A 25,033-nucleotide genomic window follows, 5' to 3' on the forward strand; every position below is an offset into this window, starting at 1 on the left:
GCTTAGGTATACGCTTAGGAGTGAATTAGTATAGATTCAGTTCGAGTGGTTTTGGCAGGTTGGTGAGTTCGAGCACGAATTCATTATTTTGGTAAATTATGTCTGCGAGGGCTTTCGTGCAAATTGCAAGAATAAATATGGCGGTATAGCAAGCAGACATCTTCGAAACTTCGCACTTTAGAGAATATAGAGTTTGAGATATATTTGATGAAAATAAGAAAAAGCAGTGGGCAACAGTGGGCAAGCACTGAGCCCTAAGGAACCCCTGACGTAACGCTGCACTGCCAAGATGCGAAGCTATTGACAACTAAAAAGGGTAATTGGAAAGAAATAAAGCAGAGAGCTCTAAAATTACTTGTCAGTCGGTTTTAAATCAGGACAGCGCGTTGGTGAAAACGGTGTCTCGATCCAAGCCCTTCAAGTAACCCCGTAATGTCACATATTTTGATTATAAAAGTCTGGAGGCTTGTGCCTAGGTTAGAGGTAAAATGTAGTTAACCGTGTTATAATAAAAACAAATATACAAAAGCTCTGTTGATATAGAAAACATGTTATGTATCGGATACAAAACCTTAAAAAAAAAAAAAAACTCTCTTGGTTAATTAACGGCGCCATTTCTCGAGCAACGCAGACGGTGCTCGTTGACTTGGAGACGCTGTCGACAGATAGCGTATGCATCGAATGTGCACGGGGCGCGCAGCTCTGATTTCGAAAGCAGACGATCTAGCGTAAGTTTTTCGATGCATGCACCATCTGTCGACAGCGTCTACAAGCCAACGAACACCGCCTGCGTCGCCCGAAAAATGGCACCGTAGATTGCCCAAAACAGTTCTTTTTGTTTAAATGAGGTAAGTTTATCCGTTGATATTCATATTAAAAAAGCGCAAAAAAAAAAAAAGACGAAGCAAAAAGACGAAGAAGCACACAGGACAAGGGCTAACTGGCAACTAAAGTTTATTTAATGCTTCCAACTTTGCTATCGCCGTGCACGCGGGAAATTCCCGTCTCAACAAAAACACGGCGAACCGCGAAATCAGATATTTTTTGTCCCCTCTGTTTTTTTTTTTTTTTTGTGCTTTTTCAATATAACTGTCAATTACCAACTTGCCCAGCAGACCAAACTTTTACAATGCGTTGGTATTTTATATTATGGGTACACCACCTAGCCCGCAGCTCAGTAGTAAATCATAGTGCAATGCGCTAAGAAACCTAATTTTATTAACCGTCGAAAGTGGCATCAAGGCGTTAGTGTTACCGCTGTGTGTATGCTAGCGATATCAGTCTATAATTTAGACGTAGCAAGCGGTAACCGTTCCTGAATACTCGAACGGCATTTTGTGACCATCAGTATGAAGGCAGACACCCTTCAACTGATACTGCACAAGTATTAGTTTGAAAAACTCCCTAGATATGTCTTCGGGATTTTGAAAATTTTAAACGAAATAATATCACGAATGGCCTCGGGGGATTAGGGAAACTTTATACGATCTATACAACCTGCTACACCTGTCGAGGATATAGTTATTGTTGCCGTCACGCAATCTGATGCAGGTGGCATCTCGGAAATGTCTGGAAGATTTTCGTAGGTGAAAGCCGAAGCAACGATCTCGTTTATTACTGAGGGAAGTAATTCTATGGGCACAGGGCAACCATTTCCATCAATTAAACGCATCGACTCCGTGGTGTAATTTGCAGAAGTCAAGGACCAAATATTTTGGGCATTCGATTATGTCATAGCAGGCACAACTGAATGTCTATGTAATTGTTTTTCCTAGTGTCGCGGGTAACCCTTGAAGGCTAGCATAGCAGGAGCTTAAGCTGATATCAAAGATGCCGAGGGCGAATTATTTTTTTTAAGCTTTAAAATTCAAAATTTTCAGATGCAGATTAACTGAATAAAAGGCGTTGGTATTAAAATAACTGTTCTGTTTTGATTACTACAAAACTCTGAATCACTTAAAAATAAGTACTGACTAAATTACAAAATAGTTGCTCCAAAAGTCAGTTATTTTCCTTCACTATTTATTCATTTATCCATGTTCTATGAAAAGCCCTTTAGAAGGCGCTGCATAAGGGAGCGGGGGCTGGATGATGCGGTCGTAAATAAAAACCTTACACAGTTCAGGTGAGTGCAAATGCGTACAGTACATTTTATCATAACGACAGAATAAAAAATTGTGACTATGAAAAATATAAAGAGATACACGCGTAAATGTGTTTCCAGCTTCTGTATTAAAACAAACATTGATACTTCCGTGCGGAAACGTCGGGGCTTTCATAATATATATTAGAGTCGGGCAGGCCGTTGTAGTCAACGATTGTCTGGGTAGAGATGGCGTGGTTGAATGCGTTGGTGGGACCAGATAAACCTGCAATCGTTTGGGAATTGCTGAGTCGGGCAGATGACCTAAGGGCTGGAGGTAGTTAAGCGTTGTGGAGCGTAGGACTATAGTAATACATTTTCTGGAAAATTAAAAGTCGAGCAATTTTGTGGCGAATTCGCAATGGTGCAAGGTTTAGTAGGCTTTTTTGATCAGAGGAAATGTAGGTGCCGTCCCCCCCGGACATGATACATTTTGGAGTCAGGTCCTGAATTGATTTCAGGTTCTTAACAAGGTAGGTTTTATGAGGGTTCCAAATTTATGCCGTATACTCCAGTAATATGGCTTGCGTTAATTCTGTATGCCGTTTTTTTTAAATTAAATTGTAAGATTGTCTTTAGAAAGAAAAAATGAAAGACGTTTACAATCCCCTGTAATGCAGGGTTAGAGCACAGCGTTTGAGGAAAAGGAGAGGAGGGTACGGGAGAGGAGGGTAGCGCCTTAACCTCCTTCGTAACCTCTCCTACTCTACTCCTCTTCTCCCTCTCCCCCTCCTCCTTTCTCATCCTCCTCTCATTTTCCTCCTCCTTTTATTCTCCTCCCCTCATTCATCCTACTTCCTCCCCCTCCTTCTTCCTCCTCCTTTCTCTTCCTTTCTGCCTCTCCCTCCCCTTTTCCCTCGTGACGTCACTCGTAACCCTAGCAACGTTATTAGATTACCTCAGTTGTGGAACTCCCGCGGAGGGGGATACCCCCCCTCACTCACTCCAATCCGCCAAGCGTCGATCGAAGCGCCATCTACATTTTCGTTTCATAACTATTCGTTCCCAAGAGTCCGGCTGAAGCGCCAAATGGCGATCACAACGCCACCATTTATCCTACAGCGGTCACTCAAGGAACTGCACTTAACACCTATTTTGGCTTCAATCGGCCATTTCGGAGCCGAAACAGATACAATGGAAAGAGGTCACAGGGATGCCACCCCCGAGTCCCCAGCGGGCGCGCCGCGAAATTGCCCGAAGCTAAGATGAGCCTTGGTCGGGACGTGCTACCTGAAATCGCCGCTGAGGCATGGTTGTATGAAAACAATATTAATTGTACTGCAAAACCTTGCAAACTAAAGATTTTAGAAAACATCACGCGCCCCCCATTTTGTACTAAACTCCAATAAAAGTTACTACAAAAAGAGTTTTTTTCCGTTGGTTTTTACGTTTCTAATAACGTTGAAACGTACGTATCCTGATTCAGTTACCAAAGCAGCCGTCTGGCGGCGCGTCGATTGACGCTTGGCGAGTCGTGGTGAGTGAGGGGGGGGTACTGTTCGTGTATGCGGCGCCTATGAGCAGTTCCGTAACTGAGCTAATCTAATAACGTTGACCCTAGTTACCCTCGTGACGTCACTAGTGAAGGCCTCGTGAAGGTTGTGACCTTTGTCGTGACCTCCACGAGTGATCTCCATAACGTCACTCGTGACCCTAGTGACCCTCGTGACGTCACATGTGGCTACGTCAAAATGGAAAACGTTCCATAATGCAACGCGCGGTTACGCCGACGGTGACGGTGGTGGCGACGGCGACGCCGCTATAGCCGGAAACGGGCGCCTAAGAGCTGCGCTCTAAAAAGAAAAAAGAAAAAAAGAAAGAAACCACGGCACGTTAAAATGACGAGTTGCGCACTTTTATTTGAAAATTAACTTAGACCTGGTTGGTAAAGACTATTTAAAAAGCACACTAGAATAAAATATGCTGGGACGAAGATACACAGCACAGTTAAAAATATCTGTAATGTATGTCTCCGTCCCGACATGTTTTATTCTTTCGTGTTTTTCAAAAGTACATTTATTTTAAGCATGAAAGGACTCGTTCGCACTCCCACTTAACTTTTTTTTTTTATAAAAATATTATTGCGGTTTCTGTAAAAGAAGTTGAAATTTCAACTTGAAATTTGAAGACAATTACACGAATTAAAAGTCGAGAATTTGAATTTCTCACCAAGTGACTCATTTTTATTCCATCTTGCCCATTGCTCGAAACGTGCATCACACCAGTCACTGTGGTGACTGGTGTGATGCATGCGCCAGCAATAGATAAGAGAAAAACGTTCTTTCTGCAAGTGCAACAATCTAGCTGGAAATCCGCGCATGTAGAGGACGCGACAAGCCATTTTTGCCACTGCCGCTTAACTTCAGTGAATTAAAGTCATGAAAGTTTTCTCGCATGCGCCGAGCACTTGGAGAAATTGTCCTATTGCAGTGGTTCTCAAGCATCGTTGTATCGCGGACCCCTTGTGGAGCGGCGGAGACGATGGACGACCCCGTTCGTGGTGAAGGGCGGGGAAAGGTATAGGTTAAATATAATAATGATTAATTAAATGGATATAACAAGAACTAGTGTGAAGTAGACCTCCCTTATTGACATACGCACGAGAAAATTAGCCCAAAAACTGAAACATTTCTTCTCGTCCTGAAAAAAGCCAACTTTTTTTTGCCGGGCTTGACTGATGAGGCAGGGCTTCGCGGACCCCTAGAATGACTTCGCGGACCGCAAAGGCTCCGCGGACCCCCTTTGAGAACCACTGGCCTATAGAATAAAAAATTCAGCAGTTGACTTAACTAATGTACAACTAAAGATACAGATCATGTGAATGAAGCATTCACCATAGAATTTTTCAGAGATGTATTTATGTGCGATAACAAATAGGTTTGATTCCGTGTATTTCGCAATATTCGTTTTTTTTTTCTAAATGGTTATTTACAATTCTCTTGAATTTGGAGTTTTATTTCGCTATCTGGTCAATTTGTAAAGTTTGGCTCTAAATGCGCAAGAACTCTTTTCAACATCACATGATATTTCTTCTGGATAATTTTGCGTTAGCGCGCTTGATATGCGTAATAGTTTACTGTCCCAAGACAAAACTTGCAAACAAATGAGGCTACAATGTAGGGTGATACCCTACAATCTAGAAGCTCACGGACGTGACTGCTGGGAAACTAGTTTTTCTTTTTAATATTATTGCACCACTTCACCGATCGGTTGAACAAACCCCGGGGGGCGCCGAACAGAAAAATATAGAAATTGCAGCCGCCCTTCCCCCAACTCCCAGAAAATTTAATGTTCCGTAGCTTTTGCTGTTATAAAAAGCATAATCCTTTTCCCCCTCAGAAGCAAAAATAGTATGGCTCAAATTGGGAGCGTGAACAGTGATTTCTATCGTGACCAAGAAGTTGATTGACCCGTTGTCCTGACCAAAATTTGTCAGATAAGCGGTGATCCCCCATTTGTCAATTATTGTAGTTATGTAAGAAAACTCAGAACCAATTATCCTGTGCTGCCAGCCAGGTGTCTATAAACCCCGGTCCGCAGTCCAAATCCTGCCAGCGGAAGCCCCCCGAAAGGCCCGTGGCTGGCCACGCGGTCCTTCCCATAAAGCCCCGCCAATGGTCGTCTTAGCGCAGACCCACTGCTGATGATTTACGTGGTTGGAACGCACACCAACCATGTAAACAAGCAAACAAACAAAAAAAAATCGGTGTATTGTAAGGGTTGTTTTCTCGGGACAATATTAATTGGAAGTGATCATCACAATCATGGTTATTCTTAGTTTCCTGTTTCATATTTGTATAACTGTAGATGTTAAAACTAACTTGCGCTACACGTATAATAATGCGTGGAGCGCAAATTATAATAATAGACCGACCCCCCACTCTCTGTGTCGGCTCGACAACCAAAGGAATCCGTCGGGCCATTCGAGTGATTGTGCTACTGCTAACGCCTTCGAAAGTTTGATATTTTCATCGTCCACAAGTCCCGCCGTAAACACAGCAAAGCAGATTGTCTCTCCACATCACCGGTGGGCCGAACTATCGCCTGCACAAATGACGACGACGAGCTTTTTCTAGATGCCGTTGACGCTACCGATTTCGCTTCACACCAAAGAGACGACCCGGAAGCTCCGCCTCTGATTGAACACTTTCAAAGCTGTGAAAACGCCATTCCCCGCGCGTTCGCAAGTCAGATTCAGACTTTCTCACTCCGACACGTGGTCACATATAGAAAAATGACTTCCAGGACAACGCTTCTTTGTGGTCGCTGGTGATCCAAGGTGCCCCTTGTGCAGAAATACACAAAGCAAGTCAATACGACCCGCCTGCCGGACACATGGGATAGAGTTCCACCCTTGCAAGGATCCAGAAAACGTATATCTGGCCTTGACTTTAAAAAAACAGTGCGCAGTTACACACGCTTTGCCATTAATGACAACGGCGCAAGGCGCCGTTCACATGACTAGACGGACTACTTTAGCCGATTGGGACACCGACGACATCGATTCAGTAGGTAGAGATGGACTTGCTTGGACCATTTCTCACATTGACGGATGAAAACCACTGTGTATTTGTAGCCACATACTACCTCACTCGGTATGCTGAAACGAAACCAATGAGATTTGGGAATGTTGCGGAAGTGACAAAGCTTTGTGTGAGGTACATTGTCCTCCGGCAAGGGCGCACCACGAGTCGTGATCACTGACCAGGGTTCAGCGTTCACGGCAGAGCTAAACCAAGAGATCCTACACCTCAGTGGCACCGGTCACAGTCGAACCACTGCGTATCAATCGCAGACAAATCGACTAAAATGAGACTGAGCAAGACGCTTAAAGACAATGGCAATGCACGTCAACATGGAACACAAGACCTGGGGTGAAGATCTTCCATACATCACGTTTGTGTACCATTCATCGGCGTAGGAAACCACAGGGCTTACACCGCTCGACGTGGTACATGGATGCAAAATAACCACTATGCCTGATGCGATGCCGCCACATGCACCCCACGACGATGCCTTCGACGCTGTCGTGGTAGTCAGTCAGCTCGCTGAAGAATCCCACCGGTTGGCACGAATCCGGATTCAAGACGAGCGGTAGATTGAAGCCAGATGTTACAACCTTCGCCGCTAAGATGTCCTTTACCAGCCTGGTAAAAAGGTGCGGCCCTGGGCGCCGATAAGTCGCCGCGGTTCCACCGGAATCTTAAAAAAAATAACAAAAAAAAAAACATAACTCCTGCTTAACCAAGTTTTGCGCTGGCTTGGACACCTCATCTACGAAGTCATACCTGGCACAACGAGACCTTCATCTCAGCGTCTGCCACTGGATTTGCTATCTGCACAGCATCAACAAAAAAAAAAACAAAAAAAAGGGGGGGGGGGGAGGGGGGAGGGGGTAAAAAAGCGTATTTTACGGGTGGGCCAAGTGGATCAAGATTTTTGTAATGAGCCGCCGCAGACTGCCCCGCGAAGCGGCGATAACGCAGCGGGGGTTGTGGGTTAACAGAAGCCCCCATTATAACCGAAAAAAAATGCGGAAAAAAAAAGTCACGCAACCCTCATCAGCAGAAATGCGTGACGCCGAGAAACGACGTCACTGGAGTATCACGTAATGCTGTGCAAATAGCAACTCCCGTCCATTGCGCCCCTAAATTGTGTACGTTGTGCGTACGAAGCCCTTCATATACTGCTCCTGTACTTATTCGTTTCTTTTTCTTTCTCCTCTTGACATTGCATCAATTTTATGTAGCTTGTCACACCCCCTTTTGCATGCTATTATTTATTACCTTTACGCATCGTGTCGATGCGTTTTTGTTTTTAAAATTGACAGAATGCCGCGTGTGTTGGCCACTAGGCAACACACTTGTCTAACATGAGGACTTCCAAAATTCAAATTGCTTTCATGGTTTATTTTTTTTTTTAATCTTCCTTTGATTCTGTGAACTATTCTAAATATATTATGGTTGTTCTTGTACAGAAATGTGCAGAAAATGTCGTCGCTATAAGAACAGCCCGTCGTGGCTTCAGCAGGTCGATACTTCGTCAGCGTCCCCACACCCTTTATTTTATATTTTGTTTTGGTGCAAGATCGCCACGTTAAACGTTTAGTTTCCCCAGTTTTTTTGTTTTTTTTTTGTTTTCGCCGCTTCGTATTTTTCATAATATAACACATTTTTCGCACTGGATGATGACGCCTTTAACACACTTTTTGGAGTATTTAAGTTGTTTTCGACAAATCTTTTATCAACATATATTTTAGAAGATTACGAAGACATGGGGTCTTCATGAGCGCGTTAAATAAAATGACGAATGAATGGATGCATCATTTATTGAATGATTGTATAATAAGATAATGAATTGGTAAAGAATCATTTAACTGGTTACATTAACAATTCAAGGTGGACCTTCTGTTTGATCGCCGCCGCAATAATATGACCCTAGAGCTCTTTTTTCTCTTAATGGCCCAGATTAACTTCTGCACTTTTCGTCTTCCTCTCGTCTTGGTGGCACTAAATGAACGAAAACAATTAATGAACGAACTATTGAGTTAGTGAAGGAAGTAATGTAAAATACTGAGTTAACACGTTTCCTTTACTTTTCTTTGCAGCGGTCATCTTCGTGTTTGTCCTCTTGATGGTCATATTCTCCGGTTTCTCCGCCATCGCATCCCTCGTCTTGATCATCGGCCTTTGTACAGTAAGCCAAACCTTGCTCCATCCTAGCTCAATTTATATCGCTACTGAAGTCAAAAGAGGTGGGGGTTTAATATCTTCTTTTGACAACCTTGCGGGTGCATCGTAAAAAAAGCAAGAATGAGGGAAGCCGGTGTTGATAAAAGAGAATAGTAAGAGTAGCTGCAAGATATTGCCTTAAGGTCGAAAATAAAAATAGAACCACAAGAACTATAAGAAGAAAACAACTTTGCCGGTGACTTCGCGTTGAGCAACTTTAGTTCAAATACTCAGAAAAAACTATAAAACAAAAATAGTGAAATATTTTTGTTGTTCGCTATTTTTTCTCTCAGTGTTTAAACTCTGTGGAAAATGATATTTTTTCCTACTTTTTATGTGGGATAAATGTTTCTCCTTGCGTTTAATGACATCATTTTTATATTGTAGTATTTTGATTTGTATTTGTTTGTTTACTCCCTTTTAATACTTTTTTTGTCATTAGGCCTTAACGGGAAGGGTAGCGAAGCAGCAAGAGATCACACCGTAACTTCTTCTATTAAAGAAGCAATTCGTTCCTTCTTCAATTGTTCTTAGAGGTTGTCAAAGTTGATGTCCTCAATATTTATTTGTATAATACACGTACAAAATTGAGCAAACTTCAAAGAGTTGTACAGAAACTATTTCAACCCCCATACCACACAACTGACGCAAAATATAAAACTGCTGAGAAATTTTAAATGCACAAATGAAATAATGTTTCTTCAAGAGAAAAGAAAATTTGTGGAACTTAGGTCAGTATCTAGAGGGAGCATTATTTTGATGTTTATTCAGTACGGGATGTTTTAATTGTGCATTTATAGCGGAAGATTAGTTTTACTTTGTTTGATAAGCGATGCATTAAAGTATGCATCATCGCTGTATTCTGTCAGTTACCTTTCACTTTCTTTTCGTCTTCGCGCTGCTTTTGTTTTCAAACACCTTAGTGCCTCTGAAAATGAGGATAAAACTCTAGGATTGTCCACCAATTAGCTTCGCAACGAAAAGTTTTAAAAACAGTTACACGTGCAAGATATTTTAATTGAACTACATTGTCTCCGTACTTATTTTCATCAAAGTTTCCTTGTCTCTACTTTTGTTTTATGTGGACAGGATAATCGCCTCTTGCTGCTTCCGTGGATAGCCTGTGTGTCAATCACAACCATCCTGGATGTTGCACTGTCTTTCTACTTTCTCGCAGACGCGGTAAGTATTTTTAGTCCTTGAATTATCTGCATGTATACCTTGTCGTCGACCGTCCCTGCAGGTTGTGGACTAAAAGCTCCCCCGCGGCATAGAACTCATTATCGGTCTGAGGTCTCGGCTGTACGAAGAGCAAGCGAAAGTTTGATGCTGAGGGCAGCACTAGATGCGAATGAAGTGTTCATACATAGCAGTGATGGTATTATGTTTCATGTAAGATGGACCGCATAAAAGCTACCAGCCATCGAAGCCAATCCACTGCCATGAAAGTTTCACCTGGTCTTTGCCTTCGGGAGGAGCGAAGCGACAGCCGGGGTGCGTCGTCACGTGATTCATTGACTGCGCTGGATTGGCTGAGATAGCTCCGTGTTCGCTGCGGTCATCGAGCAGCAGGAAAGAAGTCAGCTTTGTATATACGTAAACAAAGGCAATTTTAGAAGAAAAAAAAACCGAACTGTGCGATTAGGTTGTTTATAATGCTCGCTATCAGAGATCTTTTTTTAACTGCACATTTCAGTGAATTAAATTGTGATTTAAAAGAATTGATATTTATTTTTAATATTTTTTATTATGTTTTATTAAAAGTTTTTTTTTTTGGTTGTAAAAAAGGGTGTTATTTTGGCTTTAGGTAATTTTTTCCACAGTCCTTAGAATTATAATGCACGCTAGAACATATTTGCCTCTCATTCCGCTCCAGTGGTTTCATTGGAGAATCCCCCCCCATAAAAAAAATACACATTTAATATACATTCTTTCTTTTTTAATAAAATGTGTTCCCCCATTCCTTTTTTTTCCGTATTTAACTTTGACATTTGTTTCAAAGAGATTGCGCGGAAGAATACAAAACAATACAATTCAATACGTTGAGCGAACACTTCAGATTTTCCTTCGAGTGAAGAATCAAGAAAAATGTTGGCAGTGGGCGGTACCTGTTGTCACTTTGATTGAGGGTTTGTAACATCACGTTCGATACGTTGTCAATTTTTTCCGCTTTCCTTTTCAAGACATAACACAAATCCTTATCGCAGTACCCTAACACAGACTCCAATTCCTTTTGTTATTTAATAAAGATAGAAAGAATACTTGTACCCAGCTTCTGTGTGTGTCTTTTATACTTTCCGTTTCGCGTTTTAGATCATAAAGTGACTTACTCCAAACGTTTTGGTTTTGATTCAATTCCATTTTGTTCACAGCTGAGTGACCTGGTGACTATTATCTTCTGCATTGTGGACTACACCATTTGTGCATTAAACGTAAGGACATTCTTTATTCACAGCAAGTTGTAAACTAAATACAGGATCAAATAATAATTATATATTTATTCAGTGAGTGAACTGCGGGTAGACGTAGGTGGACTCTGCTGTAAACGCCTTTATCCAGGGTTTACTTTATTTACAAAGACTATACTTAAAAAAAACCTTTCTGGGTAGTTTTGTATCGTCGAATGAAAGCTACAAGTAATCTTTTACATAAGAACAGACGTAGTTTAAACATTATTTTGACATAAATTATATTTTGCATTAAACAGAGGCGGAAGCGTATATACAGATATCGCTTTTAAGTACCTCTTATAACATTCTCTCCCTCTGCCAACCCATGAACATTTCAAAGAACACATTTCTAAGCGTTGTTGAACTACCCAGACTAACAGGTAATGTTAACATGATTTCATAATAAAATAAAAATAAAGATTAGAAGCTCAAAATGAAAACGAAAAATATAGTTCATACATAATGTTTCGCGTTCAGAGCAGTTACCAAAAAGGGTTTTATCGGTTCGTTGATTAAACTCTGCCGAAGTAAAAACCCGTCAGACGTAGAGTAGAAGGATATGTTGTATATACAGAGTGTTTCACGCAAGGTGGACAAATTCGATATTTCAAAAACGACGCGTCACAACATGAAAATACTTCGGTCGTTTTGGTTCCGGGCCAGGGGCCTATTTATGAAAATAATTAAATTCCAGGATAATTAGGTTGTTAATTATTTTTGCGTAATTAACTTTTTAATATTGTGTTTAAGGGCATGGTTTGAATGAAAGAATTGCTCAGCATCATCAAAAAACACTAACCAACAAATTGCACAACGATAGAATGCACGCGAAGCATTTTACTGCTTTCTGAAAAACTGCACAAATTCGACGGGTTTTTAAGTTTCGGTTTACTATCTGAGCGCACCTCGGCCCCGGCAGCACCGCGCCCCGTGGAGAAATAGTGCAACCAACCTCCGCTGCTTCGCGCGATGACAGCGCAGCAAAGGTTGGTTGCACTATTTCTCCACGGGGCGCGGTGCCGCCGAGGCTGTGATGCGCTCCGATAAAAAACCGAAACTTAAAAACCCGTCGAATTTGTGCGGTTTTTCAGAAAGCCGTAAAATGTTTCGTGTGACTTCTATCGTTCTGCAATTTGTTGATTCAGTATTTTTTGATGATACTGAGCAATCTTCTAATTGAAACGATGCCCTTAAACAAATTATTAAAAAAGTTAATTACGCGAATATAATTAACAACTTAATTATCTTGAACTTGTATAATTATCCTAAATAGCCCCTGGCCCAGAATCAAAACGACACAAGCCTTTTTTGTTTTTCTTACGACGAGTATTTTTTGAAATATCGAATTGGTCCACCTTTATTAAAACGCCCCGTTTATGTTACGACATTTTAGATATAACATGGTTAGTGTTTGGTCACGTATACGTAAGAGCTACCTTTATTTTTTTCGTTAAAATCGAGGCATGGAGATTATAATGCAATGCTTCAAAAATCCAATTAAGTAACTATGTACATTTTAAGATAAAATGTGAGTGTTTTAAGTACTAAAACTACTGAACCTGGCGTATTCGTTATAATAACGCCTCGTACAATCAGTGTTAGTAATGTGGCTTGTATTGGTCAAAGGAATACAATAAGTAGCAACCGGCGGCTGACGGTAGGTTAACGACACACATTGCAGATAGCCAGTACCTAGGCAACTAATAACAATAATATTAATAAAACTTGTATTGCAAATAAAGAAAGTGAGTGCTACTACAATGATAATTTAATAATAACGATGCTTTTATTGCAAATGAATGGACCCTGCTAAAATAATTGAAATTGGCTTCTCTAACACGTTGTCCAGCTACTACGCATTTGGAACCTAATACGTGTAGCGATCCTCTGTTTTTGAGATTATAAACGCCAGCACTCATAAACAATTAGCCTGAAATTACGTAAACAAATTTAGATTTTGATCAATCAATTTGCTTGAAAGCAATTCTATGAGATGGATATCTCTCTGACTCGGACACAATAAATAAAGCACTACAATCAACCAAATCCTAAAAATAGAGACCCTAGGTTTCGATAATTACTCGGTTCATCTTTAGGGGTGACTATAGCGATGGCCGTTGAGGAGCAGTATTTTTCGATCTTCTTTAAGCCATATGCCGGTGCTCCTTCACAAAGAATGTTTTCAGAGCACCAAGACACGTTTTTCATTTCTTTTTGGCTTCGATTGAATGTGACAGGATTCAATCAAGAGTCTACGCCCGAGGTTAGTCTCTGCGTAGATGATGCGGGTGCTGTTAAAAGCAGTCCGGTGGTTTCTGACGTCGCAGTGCTCATGCCACTGCGCTGTGCTCATGGTCAAACTTGCGCACGTCGTCTTTGTGTTGGCAAATTTTTTTATTGAAATTGCTCGTCTCGCTGGTCTAAATTTCTGCGCATTCAATGCAAGGGATCTTATATACCACGCCTTTTTTTTCCCTGTCACCGGGCGATCTTTTTGACGGGGCATGAGCCTTCCAAAAGTGGACATCACTTGAGGGCCACGTTGATTCCTTCTTTGGCTATCACGCGTGTCAGCACTTCCCTTGTTTCTTTGATGTAGGGCACGCAGATGCGCGAGTTTGAGCAAGGCTGGATACCTGCTTATGGCAGCTGGTGTCGGTAGTCTCGGGCTTGACCCGTGTTGTATTGTTTGCCGTACATATTTGGTTTGCTATATCGATTCGTCAGTTGATTTTTTTTTAATATATATTCTTGCGCTGACGTTTTAACCGATCAAGTAGACACCTACTGAATGTGTTTATCTTGACAAATAAAAACGTCGCGTATACTTTGCTTCACTTTGTATGAGAGCGCAGTGAAAGGTAATTGGCTCAGCGGTCATGTCATACGCAAATAAATATTACGGACGTAGTGACATTCCACTTCTTACACTGCTTAAATAGCCGCCATTAGCGTGTAGCGTCGGCTATGCTCTGACTTGTGGTGAAACAAAGTATTGGAGGATTTTTTTTTGCTTTTGCCTATATCAGCTTTGTAAGTGTGCGTTTTAAAGCGTGCTCTTCGAGTATCGTAAGCCTTTGCACCTCGTCTCCGAACTGAACTGATCGCTTTCAAACATGTTGGCGTTGCAGATCTATTGTTTGTTGTGCGTCGTCTCCCAGTACCAAGAGTACCTTGCAGGAAGAGGGCGCTCTCACACCGTGGCGGCTGTGCAGGTACGTGCCTATCGCTCTCTTAATGTTTGTGTTGGGTCTAATGCGTGGAGTTAAGCCAGTCTTCATTCATCAGACTATTTTTCTGTACACGGTAAAGTCATTCAGTAAGGGCTTTGTTTCAGTTTACAGACAGTAACGCGTGACGTATTTTATCTTTTTTATTAGTTGACAAAAAACATTAATTTATCTGCGCCCTATGATGAAGGCGTAGATAGCACCCTAAGTGCGACGCGGGCCTTGATCAGCTCAGCTATGTATCCTTGAATGTTTCACCGACTGGTGTCTTCAGCGCTCCGTACCGCCTTTGCATTGAAAATCTTCCGAAGTTGCAAGAAAGGACGTTACGTGTAATGCAGTCGGATGTCGCGATCCTGTCGGCCGGTTGCAAAAGTACAGGCCAAAAGCACGAGCAAACGCGAGTGTCGCTTTTGTCGAAGCGTCGCAACCTCTGGGTTTTGAAGCTCTTGTGAACCCTAAAGCGGGGGTGCGAACTGCAACTTAACAAACTTTTCTTTGTTCACCTCGGCTGCTGTGCCACTACCAGGATCGCGGCACGCGACTGCATGACACTTTGATGACGTCAGCAGCGAAAAATCGAGGTATCATAATTGGAGACCCGGTGCACACATCATTCGGGAATGGGTTTCAGGTGCCCTAGCTCACGTGCTTCGGTTATGGCACACATAAAAATATGTCGATATGTCTGGCCATAGAGGCATTGAGACAGATATTAATGAAGAGGCAATACAGTGTGTTTCAGCTAACTTGCGCTAAGACATACAAAAACTAGTGCTTACAACGCATGTCGAACAGTCCTATTGAGCAAGCCAACATTTGTTGCCGGCAATCGGCGACGTCCGAAATCGAAATCGTCGCTGCGGTTGGTTTTCCACGATTGGGCGAATGGTGACTTTGACATAGTTAACGTATTTCTCTTCGACGGAAGTAAGAGTAATGCGTTTTCATATGTTATGAATGTCAAGGCATAATTCTAAGCGGTATTTGCTGAAAGTAACAAACATTGCTGCAGCTCCCCTTTAATATATCCTGCAGTGGAAACTACAAGCATGAGCTCATTTCTCAAGGACGCACCTCGGCTTCATGAACACACGGGCAGCAGAAGCTCCTACTATAGCTTTGAACTGCAGCTTTGAGCCTTTTCAGCGGTACATAGAGTGACATCGGGTCCCTTTGTGGCAGTCTGCTTCTTTCTTACATATGATCTGGAGCATTTAAATGAACGTTCCACTTACGCTATACATGGGTTGCACTGAAGTCACCTAGCATACTTTTGACCACCATATAAAACGAGGAGAAGGAAGCTGATTTTGTAAGAATTTTGAGTGTCGGGTTAATCTTCTATAATCTTGTGGGAGGGGATTATCGACGTGTGTGCAAATCTGGGAGGCACAAAAGTGAAGGCTGCTAAAAGGGGAGCTCCTTCTTCCCCTCTTCTCTGGTGGTCATCGGAGCGCTCTTTGAATGACGTCACGTGAATCACATGTATTTGTGCGTGTCTACGATATCGGCATCCACCGAGCCAGCACATCCCCTGTGCCAACACATCCATCGACGGATGTGATGGCTCGGTGGATGTGTTGACATGCGTCCTTTGAAATTAGTTGCTCCATGGATGCGATAAAGCGGTGAGTGTAATGGCACGATGCATCGAACTACACAATTAATGTAATGACGCGTGGGACCAGGTTGCCCATAATTGATGTAGTTTCTCATTCGATTTTGTGTCACGACGACGGTAGAGTGGCTGGAAGGGGAAGCGTGCCGGGGGCCGAATGAGCGCAGTGATAAGGAGGGGCACGAGGCGCCATGAAAAGCTTTAGAGCCTAGATTGTAGAGAGGGTCCATCTGGAAGCCATGGGGATCGTTTGAAATTTAATGGCCGACGCCACCGGCGAAGATTGGTCGCAAGTGCGCATGCGCTGCGTTTTCGCGTGGCGAGGAGGAGAGCAGTCGGACGGGCTGAGGCGATCGCAGACGAGCAACGCGTTCGTCGCTTCGTCGCTGCTCACATTGCAGACGTGGCCCATGAACCACGTGATCTCGATCGAGCAGCGGGAGACTTTCTGGAATCTAGGCTCTCTCAAAATGGTTGGCACCGCTTAACGCGTCTAGAGAGCCTCAAGCAAGAGTGTGTCCAACTTCACACCCGGGATACGTGTTTATGGGCGCCATTAAATTGCAAAGTTTAGCTGTGGGTCTAAAGGGCTACGTTCGCTTTTTCAAAGCAACTCCGGCTTAAACAGACCTTGAATTGCCTGAATATTTTACGCAAAGGATAAAATCAAACTTTTCTTTAGACACAGTTTTTGTTCCGATAGGACAACCATTTTTGTTTTGTAAGCAGAAAAGTTTCTGATCCGCCATCTTTAACGCCACCATCAAATGGCAAACGCACTCTATGGTTTGATTTGAAGAGACACTTACTTGATGCTCTCTAAACTCGTCTGCTGGCTGCAACGCCTCTAGCGGTCCCAAAAATTTCTTCCCGGAATTTTCATCGCGGAATCTAGGCGTACGACCCATTGAACGGGTGGAACGTGCGAAATTCATCTAGTCACAGAAAGCCGAGTCAAAATATAAAGTAGCTATATGACCTTTCAACACACGCCCCGCTGGCAGCGCACGTGTGTTGCGATGACAATCGTCGCCACCGCGAGTGGCGCAGCAGTCTTGAAACAAGTCGTTTTCATCGCAACTCTATGCAGCTATGATGCCTGAAACGCGTCCCTGATTGTTGGGTTCCAAATATCGGTCCCTCGATTTCCACCTGGTGACGTCACAGAAGTATCATTCTATCGCCGGTCCCGATCCTGGCGGCATCCCAACAGTGGTGCTGGATGCGGCAGATGGCTGCTCTGCTGAAGGTCGCTCTACAGTGTGGCAGCCCAAGGAAGTTTCTGCAACCTGAAGTTGGGACGCCGCGACGGAAGTGACACCTCGCTTTCGCTCATGCCGCTCGTGCGGCTCGTGCTTTTCGCCAGCATCCCTACGATCGACCGCTAGGGTCGCGACATCTGACTGCGTGACACTCCGACTTTTGTGACGTCATTTCTGGTCCCTTCGGGACCACTTTTGATGTATGGGTGGGATGGGAGGCTAAACGCACCAATCGGAAACGCGTTCCAGACACCATAGTGCAGCCCTTCGCTCTCCGCCCGGAACACTTCCCATTCCCGCCACCGTAGCGGCGCTGTGGGCACGATGGATGTGATGGCTTAAAACTGGAGATATTGAATCGTCACCTGACATGGCACGGCGGATGAGTTGGTCCCAGACGGCAAACTGCGATGATAGTACCCTAGGTCAAGTGGGATCATATTTGCTTGGAGCTCGCACGCTTTCTTTAAATTTCTAAAAATTACACACGAAGTCTACCTTTATGGAAACAGCGCATTGTTATGTTCCGCAGCAGGCCCTGCGACTATTGTCTTGGGGGGTTCCCGCGCAATTTAATATTTCTTAAGTCAGCCGTTTCATCTCTTTTAATTGTCTGATATGGCACATCGCGAAATGCCTTGACTTTTTCAATAGGACCGTAGACAATACCGCGTTAGGTGGACATAGGTACCGAGCTTCAGATTTTTTTCAATGTCCTATATAGCGCCCTCTAAATGTATGTATCAATATTTCTGCAAAATAGCAACAAATATGCGTCAAAGGGTTTTCCAATATTTACAAAAATTGCACTATTGTTTTACTCCGCGACGAAATCCCAATATCCGCCGGGGTATTCGAACGAGATTCCCTGCCAGACCCACGTCACATAAAAGAATAGGCGGGAAGCACCTCCCTCCCCCCTCCCTCTAAAATGTCATCTCTAGTACAGTGGATCCCAGCCGCAGAGCCTAGCTCGTGCCAGCGTCTCTGTCGTGCGTCTTACAGCGTCCCCCGCCGAGCGTGACGCCTGCACGCGACGCCACCGCCAAAACATACGCCTCTGCCCACTTTGCGTCCATTGTTGCCGAGCTTCAGCACAATTGCCTCTTGGGGCGGGCTGGGGGCATCCACAAGCAATGACGTCATACCTAGACCTTTGTCTTCTAGGAGCTATTGGCCGTATAACCTGTTTTGCCGCCGCCGCCGCCGCATGCACGCGCACGCTCAATCGAGCGGGCAAAATGGCACGGCTTGCGGCTATGTATACCTCGCAAAGTTAGAAGTGGCTCCGAAGACCGCCAATTTCAGTTACGGCGCCCTAAGGAAGCTCCGCGTAGTCTGGGTATACAAACAAGGCACGGGAGGGAAATCAAAAACGAAAGCGAGGATGGCGCGAAAAAATTTTGCGAATCATCCTCATGAAGCAGCGCAGGAACGACAATGACGTTCAATATTATTTATTTAAGCGAGCGCCGGGTCGCTTGATCTGTGACAAAGGTTACGCGGTAGAGTAAATGCGCCCGGAGTAGTTTTGTTTAAAATTTCTCTGTACCATGGTTTTGACTTTTTTGTTTAACCACAACATGAGCATAGCCAACGCTCGGAGGCTGTGAACGCAATCACTCAGCGCGAGGGTTGCAACGTCACGACCATCGTCTGCGTTTTTCTGCCAAGGTTACCGCCGACAAAGTCAATCGATCGCCTTGTGTCTCTATACTGCCCCTCTGAGTTCATGTTTTTATTTTTCGACTGCGTTCTTTCAAATTGTGGGTGAGTGAAAACATTAACTTTCATTTATTTATTTATTTTACAGTCGGGGCGAGAGGCATTACAGATGAGAGGGATGAGATAACAAACAAAACATCAGTGGATAATACAAAATAGTTCAACGCGTGTTCGATCCCTCTCTTGCCAAGCGGTGTCGGGTAAAAGGCGAATGGCGGTTAGAGAGGGGACTGGATTCCGGCCCGCCTTCCGCAGGTCAAACAAAATATTGTACCGCTCGGTCGCTCGTTTCAGGACCGAGCGGCCGTGCGCTACCGACAGGGCGACAAGGTACACACGGACGAGCACCGCCACAACGGTCCGACCTCCTCGCTACTGCTCACCGTCCCGACGGTGTCCGCTTCGACGGGAGGCCCCCGAATGTCGACGGACATGAGCTCTATCTCGGAGGACGTCTTCAGTTCTCGCCGGATGAGCACGGAGAACACCAGCGCCGACATGGAACCGTGTCCCACAGCCACCCTCATCAAGGTACGTGCGACAGGGACGACGAACCACTGGCGCTCGCCTGCTGCAGAGATATCACTGCAAAACTAACCTAACCTAATCTGAGCTAACCTGACTACATTTAACCAAACCTAGCGTAACCTAACTAATATTATTGAATGTTAACTAACTTAACCAAACATATCATCATATAACGTAACCTAACCTACCCTAGCAAAACCTTGGAAAGCCTAAGCCGACATAATTGAAGCCTATCTCGGTTTATCTATACCCCGTTCGCCTCCAAGATGGCAGGACAGCATAAGCTGCAAGAGCAAGTCACCACGAGCTCGTATGTTTAATCCGTGCACTCGTGTAAGTGCAGCACAAGTTTCTTCTAAAGCATCAATTCCTGGTACGCAGCTTCCGCTGCCGCCATGTAAGCGTATGGGTGATAAGAGTACAGCAGAAGTATGTTCTACCATCTTCCAGCACTTTTGCCCTGATAGTTTTTTTTTTTTTGTTTTGTTTCTGCATTAACTGATCTTAATCATGCATATTTTTGCGTATAAGTCGAATAGCATTACACTCCATTTGCAATAGATCAGCCTTGTTTTTTTTTAAATCAGAATCAATGCCACCTCTGTGAGTTTGCGGCCTATGTGCATCCTATGACAAAAAAATTCTAAGTTGAATTATTTGCGAGGATGTCTAGCAAAGTTCCGAGACACACTTATAAACGGAATTCCTAATTCAAGAGGTTTTGGACAAACAGGATAGTATTTCCTTCGGAGTGCTATCGATAAAAGAAGCCCAGTATCGACTAGGCGAGCAAATTTACCGTATGTCTAAGCATCTTAAGAGTGTTAGAAATAAACAAGGATCAGATGTACAACTTGTTCCACTTGAGGAGGCCGTAAAAATATGAAAGAAGCCTTCTGTTCTCAGTAGAAAAAGCTCGTCGGCCTGAAAAAAGAAATAAGAAAAAAAAAAGGGGTCCAAGGAACAACATAATCGTGTTTCGCATTCATGAACACGAGCGGGAGACAGACGAGACAATAAAAAAGGTTATGCAAACATTGTCCCGGTGCGGCCTGAACGTTGAAGTACACTTGGTGGAACGCATTTGCAGGCTTGGAATAAAACATGTAGATAAAATTAGGCTAGTTTTTTTTTTTATGAAATTGTACGACTAAAACGAAAAGAGCGATGAGTTTAGAAGCTGTCTGAAACTGAAGGGCCAAAAAATGTCGGTGTCGAATGACTAGTACTGACAGGTGACTGCGTAAACGGAAGCTGCTCCAAAGCGATGCAATATTAAAGAGGGAAAAGGTCTCTCAGTTAAAACTTTTTAATGATAACCTGCGAGTCACAAAAGGCTCGAGGTGCACCCAAGCACTTCTTATGAGTTGTGAATGTGAAAGCATGCTTGTCGTTTTTCCGCGTCGGCCGTATTTGCGTCGGCCGATCACGGGCTTTCCCAGCTCTCCCTCCCGCTCTGACCTGCGCGATCCCGGCGTCGACACGCAGCGCCATGGGGTGGCCGTCGTTCAAACTGACGCGCAGCGGCCAATGGGATCCTCGTCGACGCACGCCCACCAATGGGACTGAAGCCGAAAACCATCCGCTTGAATCCACTTCTTTGGGATCGGGGAAATTAGGTACCGCTGTCTGGGCTTTTCGCGTGGTTTCATAGCTGGGAGCTGGCTTCGCTTGGAGAAAGGATTTAAGGTGCCGTTTGGCGCTGCTTCAAAGCTGATGACGTCGGACAAGTCGCCCGTTGAGGCAGATTACGTTCCAAGCTGTATAAACGTACACACAACACGATGACGTCGGCTCGCTCCACGGTACAGTTAATGCTTTCGCATTAAAATAGCACATACGCATTGGATGACGGTAAAAATTCCGTGTAAAGATTAGTGTGTATCTGAACTCGAAAGGATCGTTTAAGGGTCTGGGCGGAAATCCGCTCATGTGATTTTCTCACCTTGATATTCCACTGATGACAATAAGTACAAAACAACATTGCGATAATCAAAATATATTGACGAACGAAATATTCCTTTTGTAGATACTATTTTTGAAAAGAGAACTCAGCTTTCTTAGTAAATTTCCGCAATGTAAAAAACAACAACAGCATAATTGAAGAGTTAAATGGCCAATACATGTATTTCGTCACGACTTCATTTTCGGCAGAGGATTGTGGTTAGGTGATTCAATTTTGAACACTGAAATGTTTAGGGATCGGCGTCGATCGAAACGTTTAACCCGATCTATTGCTACTCTTCAATCAATTAAACAATTAATTAATCGGTTGCGTTATTCTTCATGCATGACGTCTCAAAAAGTGTAAAAATACACTGTTTATTTCCCTTTTCTCTGCTATGTCATCAAATGCGCCACGAAGAGCCTTATTTGAGTATTAACGCGCTTCAATATTCAAATAAGGCGGTTCGTACAGCGCTGTACCAACCACAAGAAAAATGCAATAACACGAGCGACCTATCTTAAGAACAAATATTTATGAATTTTGGTTGAAAACTTATAATCCCCATGGGAGACTCTCGAACGCGAAACTACATTACCATAGCACACAGCAGTGCTGACTCCTGAAAACGACAAATATCACACCTGGCAGCAAGCGGGCATTTTTATAACTGAAAATCCAACCGATCGATTAACCGGATAAAATTTTTAATAACGATTAATGCCTTAGGTCATTAATCGGAAGGTTAATTGATCAGTTGCCCAGTCCTTTTCCTTCCGAGTGTAATGAATATACAAGAGATAAAATGGGCGTGAATTTGGTATATGTTTGTTAGTAGGAATCTGAACAGTGTGACAATCGATGTGGAAACGGAACAGGTGGAATCCGTCTAGTGACGGATACGAACGCCTAACCAATATGATATATATGGCCATTGGTGTGTTTTGCCATCCTCCTGAAACCGGTGTCGAGACACTTGTAGTCTAGAAGAAGAATATGTCTGTTCTACCCCATGAGATCATTTCTCTGGAAGGGGAATTTAAACTTCCAGAACTAGAATAGCACGGTGATGACACTACTGTGTCAAATGAGGCTATTTATGTTAATTCGATGATATGGTCACTTCCTATGATCTTGAACATCTTGTTCGGAAACCAAATAGATGGGTAAAATGTATTAGATCTGCTTCTGCTTAAAAGGGAAATTCTTCATGATGTATCCGTCGTTTCAAATAGTAGCAAACACAACATAGTCACTGCCAGTTTAATGCTCGGTCAGCCTTGACGTTCCCGAGGAAAGGATGGAGAAATGTTTATCTACGATCAAATTATTGGAGCTAATAGAAAATAAATTGATATATATTTAAAGCATTTTGAGTTTCTTGCTCTAGATAACAGTATAGATGCAACATGGGACATTTTTTAAATAGTTTATAAGAATTGATTTATAAATATGTTAATATTTAAAATGGTTTATAAAATAAAGGATTTTAAAAATCGCGATAAACAAAAAAACACGTTTATTGAGATTAACTGATTTTTACATTTCGTCTATATTTAAAATTGCGAAATCAAAAATGAAAACGAAAACCGGATGACTTCTACCCTCAAAATGCATAAAGAAACGGTGATCTAATTATCAGAAATGTAAAATTAAACCATGCATTTCTGCGTCTGCCAAACTAAAACAAAACTTGCTAAAACCTTTAGGATATTTACTATCACGCTTAAACGGGAGTATTTTGACAAACCCTTAAATGGCATGCGTCTAAATAGCAAAGATTTCTTAATATAACTGCGAGGGACATGTAAAAAGACATCGGAACTGCACACATTTTATACCAGGACGACGTAAATAAAGAAAGTCACAAAGTACAAACGGATTTAATTAATATTTTAGTTTGTATTTCCCTCTAGCGTGAGGCATTATGCACCCCCCCCCTTTTTTTTATCGAAAATATAGTGCCGCATATGTCACCTGTGGTTACAAATGTTGAAGACAAAGAAATGCTTAGATGAGTGTGGTGTTCAGAAGGCGGGAGGACATGATTGATTGACACCTAGAGTTTTAAAGTTGTGCTTATAGATTGCGTTCTCCTACCTTTACATATTTTTTTCTAAAACTTTAGACGAGGGTACGCTTTCCAATAAATGAAATCTGACGCACGTTACTAAAGTTCACAAGCATTGGTAAAAACACAGATAGAGAATTAACGCCCCATCTCTCTTAGCTGTGCATGTTGCACGATTTTTTAACATACTATTTATTACGGTGTGTATAAACATCTCGATAGCAAAAGGCATTTTCTCCTGTCCGGTATGGTTTTAGAAAGGGTCTCGTGTGCGCTAAACAGCTCGTCAATCTTTACCATTATTTGGTTTTGACTTTAGAGGGGAGCTGAAATGCACGTTATTTTTCTAGATTTTAGAGCCCAGCTCTTAGGCGCCATTTTCCGTATTAAGCGGCGTCGACGTCGCCATCGGCCCAACCACGTGTTGCATTATAGAACGTTTTTATAATGACGTTACACATGACGTCACGTGTGACATCACGCTCGTGAAGTCACACGGCGCCTAAATTTAGCGGGGATACTTTTCCTCTAAATTTGGCGGAAAAAGTTGCCGCAGTAAATTTGGCGGGAAAACTTTTCCCACTAAAATTAGCGGAGAAATTCATCCGTAAATTTATCAGAACAAATTCACCGCTAAGGTTAGCAGGAAATTTCTCCGCTAAATTTAGGGAAAAAATTCCCCACTAAATTAAGCGGAAAATATTCCCCTCTATATTTAGCGCAAAATATTTTCCGCTATATTTATCGGAAAAATCCTCCGCTAAATTTAGATAGAAATTTCCCCGCGGAAAATATTCCCCGCTAAATTTAGCGAAAACAATTTCCGTTAAATTTAGCGAAAAAAAATTTCTCGCTAAGTGTATAAAATAAATTTCCCCTTTAAATTTAGCAAAAAAAATTCACCTATACATTTAGCGAAAAAATTCCCCGATAAATTTTGCAGCACAAAACTTAGCTGAAAGAATGCAATGCTAAACTTAGAGAAAAAATTTCACCGCTAACATTAGCGAAACATTTTCCGCTAAATAGGAAGGGAGTAGAGAAGGAGGAGGGGAGGGGGAGGAGACGCATACCCTTCCCTACGTACCCTCTCCTCCTCCTCCTCGAGAGCTGCGCTCTAATTTGGCATCACAGGGAATCGGAAACGTCTTTAATTTTTTTAAACAATTTACAAATTGTATCATTTGTTGTTTTTACACAATTTGAGCTCCCTATATATTCACAAAAAATAAATGCCGATAATGCAAAAAAACAAATTTCTTATAGCACTGAATATGATTTAATTTGTGATGCGACCGACGTGCCAATAGAGGCTCTGCTGGGACCA

At 42.8% G+C, this 25,033-nt stretch overlaps 1 protein-coding gene across 1 annotated transcript in view; it reads left to right on the top strand.

Moving 5' to 3' along the window:
* LOC115332800 overlaps window positions 1-25,033 on the top strand; it is a 52,764-nt gene that overhangs the window by 21,058 nt on the left and 6,673 nt on the right. Inside the window, exons 2-6 of the mRNA XM_040215433.1 lie at window positions 8,751-8,839; window positions 9,964-10,056; window positions 11,247-11,306; window positions 14,456-14,539; window positions 19,457-19,693. Coding sequence (XP_040071367.1) covers window positions 8,751-8,839; window positions 9,964-10,056; window positions 11,247-11,306; window positions 14,456-14,539; window positions 19,457-19,693 — 563 coding nt within the window. The remainder of the gene's footprint in view (window positions 1-8,750; window positions 8,840-9,963; window positions 10,057-11,246; window positions 11,307-14,455; window positions 14,540-19,456; window positions 19,694-25,033) is intronic.

The sequence above is a fragment of the Ixodes scapularis genome, unplaced genomic scaffold (assembly GCF_016920785.2).
Source record: "Ixodes scapularis isolate PalLabHiFi unplaced genomic scaffold, ASM1692078v2 PGA_scaffold33__2_contigs__length_1026942, whole genome shotgun sequence".
NCBI lineage: Eukaryota > Metazoa > Arthropoda > Arachnida > Ixodida > Ixodidae > Ixodes > Ixodes scapularis.